Source organism: Protomyctophum parallelum (assembly GCF_964188405.1).
Source record: "Protomyctophum parallelum genome assembly, chromosome: 8".
NCBI classification, from domain to species: domain Eukaryota; kingdom Metazoa; phylum Chordata; class Actinopteri; order Myctophiformes; family Myctophidae; genus Protomyctophum; species Protomyctophum parallelum.
In genome coordinates, this window is record NC_139703.1 from 21,678,973 (window position 1) to 21,686,403 (window position 7,431).

General features: G+C 44.6%; 1 protein-coding gene across 3 annotated transcripts in view; it reads left to right on the top strand.

The window, feature by feature from the left end:
• The window catches only part of tfeb (transcription factor EB), a 93,246-nt gene extending 86,414 nt beyond the window's left edge, over window positions 1–6,832 (top strand). For 2 of the 3 annotated variants that reach the window (XM_083770522.1, XM_083770523.1), the window contains exons 11-12: window positions 601–748; window positions 3,107–6,832. In XM_083770522.1, coding sequence (XP_083626648.1) covers window positions 601–748; window positions 3,107–3,721 — 763 coding nt within the window. In that variant the 3' untranslated portion in view covers window positions 3,722–6,832. The remainder of the gene's footprint in view (window positions 1–600; window positions 749–3,106) is intronic. The other variant, XR_014569585.1, reaches the window with a different exon arrangement.
• Window positions 6,833–7,431: the final 599 nt, after the last annotated feature.

Genomic DNA, 7,431 nt, shown 5'->3' on the forward strand with positions numbered 1-7,431 from the left:
AGTGCCGCGCTATGAGTTGTAGGTCTGCTATTTTTGAAAAATCGTGAAAATGCAGTGCAAATCTTTGAATATATATTCTTTCAGAGCCAACGTTTTTAACTCAAATCTTTGAATATATATTCTTTCAGAGCCAACGTTTTTAACTCAAATCTTTGAATATATATTCTTTCAGAGCCAACGTTTTTAACTCAAATCTTTGAATATATATTCTTTCAGAGCCAACGTTTTTAACTCAAATCTTTGCTTCTGGGGCGGTCGTCCCTGGAACAAGATACTGTATTTTCAGATGGGGGGTCGGTGGCCAAATACAGATATTCTTTTAGCGTATACGCTTGAGAACGACTGTCAGAAGACATTTTGTGTAGAATCGTTCTCGGGTCTTAACCCATTTTGGGGGGGGAACCCGTTTTGGTGTTAGCGTTACGTTATGCTTTAGCTATTGAAAAATATTGTAGCAGACCTACAAGCTCACGAGCTTGTAGGTCTGCTTTTTTTGAAAAATCATAGACACTTTTAGAATCTGATCTCAGGTCAGAACGGGTCCAAATGTAATAACACGTATCCCTGGACGTGTGTGTGTGTGTGTGGGTGCGTGTCCAGTGACGTGCGCTGGAACAAGGGCACCATCTTGCGGGCGTCGGTGGAGTACATCAAACGCATGCAGAAGGACGTCCAGAGGACCAGGGAGGTGGAGACCAACTTCAAGAGGATGGAGATGGCCAACAAGCAGCTGTGGCTGCGCATCCAGGTGAGGTGGCGCGCGCACGCACGCACACACGCCAGTGTTGTTTTCGTCGACTAAAACTAAGACGAAAAATGTTCGTCGACTACCTTTTTCCACTGACAAAAACGAATGGAAACTAAATGAAAATTAAGCTACGATGACTAAAACTAAGACTAAATATACTGACAATTTCGTCGACAAATAAAAACTAGACTAAAATGTTAGGAAGGAACTAGTGGACAAGAGTTCCAGTATAAGTAATTTTACACTTTGGTTGCATGCTGAAAATAGCCGATCACGTTGTGAGCTTGTAGATCGGCTATTTTCAGCAAGTGTAAAAACACTCATTACGACGGCATCAAGACCCGCCAAAATACATTTCAGTCGACTAAATCATCTGTAGATTTAGTCGACTAAAATCCTATGACGTTTAGTCGACTAAAACTAGACTAACACTAAGACATTTCCAGGTGACTAAAATATGACAAAATCTAAATGAAGTTTCAGTCCAAAGACTATGACTAAACTAAAATCTAAATTTGCTGCCAAAAACAACACTGACACACACACACACACACACACACTGTGGAAAAGGCCAGCTCAAATATACTCAAGTACTGAGCTGAGGTCATGCTGACCTCCTCAATTAAGAACTGTTGGGCTGGCAGAGGGGCAAATTGACCTTACGCCAGGGCTCCACTGGGCGCGTTTGGGCGCGTTGCGTCACGCGTGCGTGCGTCAAAAAACGAACCGGTTCAATTTTAATGGTGACGGAGACGCAACGCAACGCGGGCAGTGGAGCCACCCTCCATTGATTAAAAGGGCACATTCCCGACGTTGACGGAGACGCGACGCAGAGGCGCCCAGTGGAGCCCTGGCGTTAGCCTATCACTGCTGTATTCTCAATTAGTGAGCACCTGTATCCACCCTGCAATCAGCACGGCACACTTTGTGAGTTTGTCAAGCCTAGTTTTCGGCTCATTCTGTACAGACCACAGCAGCGTGTGTGTGTGTCCCTGTTGTGAGTACTGATTTCTTTATGTGCCGTTGTAGAAGTGTTCACACACACACACACACACACACACACACACACACACACACGCTATTGGGTTCATATGTGACCATATTTGACTGAGAGCCTGCTATCGCGCAAATTCCAGCTTTTCACCAGAGGAGAAAAACGTTTTTTTTATTACTCCGCAAGAGTCTAAAGCACAGGCAGACTATTCACATATACTAGAGCATGTCTGAAATAAGTGTCAGAGCTGAAATCGACATGTAACTATGAAATAAATGCTTAAACATGTAGCTATAGGTGTAATGTTATAGAGACCACAGAAGTGAACCTTTCAAGCCTGTTTTCTCAACTCGCTGTTTCTCTTGCAAGACATTACTCTGTAAAAGCCATATCTCCCAAAACTGGTGGGTCAAACTGAACAACCGACATGTCAATTTGAAGCTGTGATTCCCTGCTTTCATATGACATGAAAAAACGAAAATTAAAAAAATCCAATGGCAGTCACCTCAGTCAAATGTATTCACATAATATAGTAGATGCTCAAAGCCGGATGCAACACTGAAAGTGTTTCCACCCACCTTGCTTGTAACGTGATGTGACAATAAAAGGTCGATTCTGATTCTGAGGTGGACTCAAGTACAACACTATAGAGGGCTTAAGGCACTTTGCACGATTTGCACCACACCCGAGCGCTCATTCTTTTAACCCATTTCGACCGAGACAGATTCTACAAAATGTCTTCTAAATCTTGACAGTTTTCTGAAGAAAAACCCCCATGTTTCTATGTCGGTCGTTCTCAAACATTTTCATGTCAAGGATCCCCCAAAAGAAAAAGAAAATAATATATATATAATATATCTGAAAATATGTTGTTCCAGGGACTCCCCCAGAAGCAAAGATATGAGTTAAAAAAACGATCGCTCTGAAAGGAAATATTCAAACATTTCGGCCCACATTTTCATTTCATTTTTCAAAGATAGCAGCCCTACAAGCTCGTGCCGCGCTACGAGCTTGTAGAATCTGCTATTTTTCAACAGCTAAAGTACAACAAGTAAAACACCAAAAGGGAGTTCCCGCCCGAAAATGGGTCAACCAAAATAAAATCACTGACCCTACCTTTTTAACCCATTTTGGGGCGGGAACCCCTTTTTGGTGTTAGCATTATGTTACGCCTTATCTATTGAAAAATATTTTTGAAAAATCAAAGAACGACCAACACAGAAACATAGCTTTTTCAGAACACTGTCAGGATGTAGTAGAAGACATTTTTTAGAATCTGATCTCAGGTCAAAATGGGTTAACTGTTAACTGTGTGTGTGTGTGTGTGTGTGTGTGTGTGTCTGCGTGTGCGTGTGCGCGCGCAGGAGCTGGAGATGCAGGCGCACATGCACGGGCTGCCCAGCAACTCCCCGACGGGCCTGAACCCGGCCGACATGATGTCCCCTTACGTGGTGAAGCAGGAGACCAGCCCCGAGGAGCGCCTCTCCCACCCCCAGAACCAGCAGCAGGGCGGTCCCCCCCAGCACCAGAACCACCTCCAGAACCACCAGCAGCAGCAGGCCCACCTCCACCAGCAGCAGGTCCAACAACAACGGGGAGGGGGCCCGCTGCCCCCTCTGCCCCCGCACCTCCAGCCCCAGCAGCAGCAGCAGGGCCCGCCCATCCAGTACCCGGCCGTGGGCAGCACCCAGTCGCCCTTTGACTTTAGCGCGGCGCTGGACCTGTGCGACGTGGGCGTCGTGACGGGCTTCGGCGGCCCCGGGGGCGACGGCAGCGGCTTCGGCGTGGGCGGCGACATGGTGGGCCTCATGCCCGGCGTGGGAGGGGGGGGGCCCGGCGGGCGGGGCTTTCTGATGATGGACGAGCCCCTGTCCCCGTTGGGCGGAGACCCCCTGCTCTCGGCCATGTCGCCCGGCGACGGCGCCTCGCTGGGCTCCAGCCGGCGCTCCAGCTTCAGCATCGACGATGACATACTGTAAAAGACCCCCCCCTCCCAAAAAACCCCCACAAACCCCCCACCCAAACCCACCCGAACACTGCACATAACCTATACATATACACACACACACACACGCGCGTGCCGTGTGCCACACACACTCTCACACACACAGGCACACACGTACACACACACACACGCGTAGAGGTTGTCATGTCGTGGTGCAGTGGTTTTCAACCAGTGGTCCTTGATGGGGGGGTTCCAGGTGGTCCACAATGATGGAGAGTTGGTGACCAAATGGGCCCTTGTTAGATCTTTAACTGTTTAGAGTGTAAAAATGAGACCAAATGGACCCTTATGAGTCCAAATGGACCCTTATGGGTCTCCATTTGGTTTCATTTTACGCTCTCAAGAGTTCAATTATTGTTAAACATCTGCATTATTAATTTCCACGCAATTAGAGAATGTAGAATAATTGTTATTGTGATCAACGTTTGCCTGTTGTCTCTCCTAATGGTACAAACATCAATACAGCATGGAATTTGCGGACACAATCTTATCCAACGACGACAAAATATTCTTTCGTTTTGTGTCTGATAGGCTAAATGTCAGAACGTTGGACCTCTGTGTGGAAATGGTTGAAAACCGTAGTGCAAACACGCTTGTACAAACACACACCACACACACACACACACAGGTAGGAGACACTGAAGCATGTGCAGTACAGCAGAATCAATCACGTTCATCATTCACATTATTACGATTATTATCATAATTCATATTATTATTATTATTATTATTATTATTACACACTGAAGGTACATCACATACTGTACAATGTATATATCTACACACGGTAGCACACTGTAGGTGAAATGGATCACACTGGCGTTGCAACGAACACTCTCTCTCTCTCTCTCTCTCTCTCTACATTTAGTAAACATCTATGCTCTCTCTCTCTCTCACGCATGCATACACATACACAAAGCACGCGTGCGCGTGCACGCACACACACACACACACACACGATACATCACACAGCAGTGGTTCTCGAGGTGCGGTTCGGGGACCCTCAGGCGATCCCTAGTAAAAAATAAGTTCATAAAACATCTGACCTGTTGTCTGTATGTACGCTGTGAGCTTGTACATCTCCTAAAGTCGTATTTTTTGGGGGATCATTTATAACATTTTTACTTTTTGAGAAGAAAAAAAATTGCTCATGCCCAAATTAGGACTGCCAGGTTCAAAGTGGTTAATAGTGGATGAGGGGAGTGCTGCCCAGGTTGTTGTTATTATTATTATTATTATTAATTATTATGATTGGCTCAGCTCACACAGCGGTATAGCAGTGTGGTAGTCTACACTGTAATAAACACGGCATCAACACGCACACAACACGCACACGCACGCACATGTAGTGCAGCGTGCCTCGAGGCTGTCTTCAAATCAGCACATTTAACAAGCCCCTCCCCCACCCCCTCTGGGTGCTGACCGGGGTGGGTGGTTGGGGGGGGGGGGTGTGGGGCGACCCGACCCGACGGCAGGTGGCATGGAAGGGGGGGTCTTTGGCCAAGTTGTACAGACCGCGAGCGAGCGAGTGCCAATTAAGGGACCGACCGACCGCTCAAACACACCGGGGGGCCAACGGCCTACATACGTGTGTACATGTGAGCTTTAGTGAGAACGTTGAACGTGTGACGAAGCGGGATTTGCATATGCGTTTGATGATGTACTCCACCGACGCCCGCAGGATATGGTGCCCCTGTTCCAGCGCACGTCACGGACACACAACACGCTCTCCGCCATTTTGTATAAACGCGTCGTGTTTTTATTTCCGCCGTAAAGTCGTAAAAAAACGAACACGTCCCTGTACTTTGATAACGCCATAACGGCGTCACGCGAAAGCACAGAGAACGCCCCCCCCCTTTTCGAGCTTTTGATGCTTTTTTGGAAAATTTGAATCCTGAAAAGCAAAAGTTTATTTTTTTATTTTTTGTGAGGTTTCCTCCAACACGACAGAGTTCGTCGGAAACACGAGGCGTCGCTCTGTCGCCCCCGCGGTCGTCGAGGCGGAGGTCGTCATTGCGGTCGTCGTCGTCTGTACAGTGTGGCCAGAGATCGTTGATTCCGTTGTCGGATGTGAAATCAAATCTGGGGTTTGTGTTTTTTTTTAATGATTTGATAATAGCTCATGATCAGTACTGGAAAAGGAAGGAAATGAAATTGACAAGTTATTTGTTTTTTTCTTTCTTCTTTTTCTTTTTTGATTAAAGTGTTTGTATTCTTTATTATTATTATTATTATTATTATAAGTTTGTTGTTTTTGTTGTTTTATCTCCCAACGCACTGGAAACTATATTATTGTTATTGACTTTGTATATGAAAGAATTATTGTAATGATTGAAATAAGATTTATTTCAGTTGTTTTATGCCACTAAGCCACTTAAATGTATTTTATTTGTATTTGTCCTTTTTTTTCCTTTTTTTTTTTTTTTTCCATTTCTGTTTATTTTTATTCCAACTCCCCCGCCTCCTCCTCCAAAGCTTTGTTTCTTTCTTCTCTATTTACAGTAAATTTACAGTAAGAGTAAAGCCACTGGTTCTTTGAGATTTCACCAGGAATGTCCCATTTCTGATGACTATTTGTTTTGTATAGATCGGGATTATTATTATTATTATTTTGTCTCCTCTTTTTAAATCCATTTTTAGAGCCACGCTAAACGCATGGCTAAACACCTCATGCACGCCCCGTCGCGTGAACGTAGCAGACCTAACTGTACTCAAGCACTGTACTCTACTGTACAAGGTTTCAGTATACGGCATACATCCACTACCTCCGCTACATCTCAGAGGTGAATATTGTACTCTTATCCCCCACTACATTTGTTTGAAAACTTTAGTTAAAAGTCACTTTGTACATTTAAAATTATTGCCACGACGACATATACTGTACAATACATGAATCACTCAAGCCCTCTTTTATAGATTGGAAATTTGTTTTCTTTTCTTTTTTACTATATGGTATACTGTAAGTATATTTTGATGCCAATATTTTTGTAATATTGAACACGGGCCCCCATTTTACTTGTAACAGAGTATTTCTATATTGTGGTATTTGCTACTCTTAATTAAACCTGACTGCTTTCTTCCATCACTTGTTTTGAGCTCGTTGGAGGTTCGGCTTATCTTTAGAGGCCAAGCTCATAGCGGCGCGCTACGAGCTTGTAGATCTGCTATTTTTGAAAAATCGAAGAACGACTGACATTTTTAGAATCTGATCTCAGGTCAGAATGGGTTAATCAGACCAGTGTGTGTCCAGTGGAAACCTCGTATGAATCTGATCTCAGGTCAGAATGGGATATACTTCCTGTCGTTATGGTTTCCATGGAGACGTGATGACTTGTGTTTGCCCTGGCACTGGACAGCTGTCTCTCTCTCTCTCTCTCTCTCTCTCTCAGACTTGTGCCTTTTCCCTAGAGATCGGCGATTCCCAACCTTGTGTTGCTGAGGGGTCAGGGGTCCCACTAGTGGGCCACCACGATATTGCGCCCCAAATTATTATTGCATTAACCCATTTAGGCCCTGACCTCGAAATTTTAAATAAATCTTCTAAATCCTCCAGTTTTCTGAAAAAAAATATTTTCACGATTAAAAGATAAATAGCAGACCTACACAAGCTTGTAGATCTGCTATTTTTCAACAGCTAAATTATAACATAACGTTTAAAACATGATGTTATAACTGACTATAACC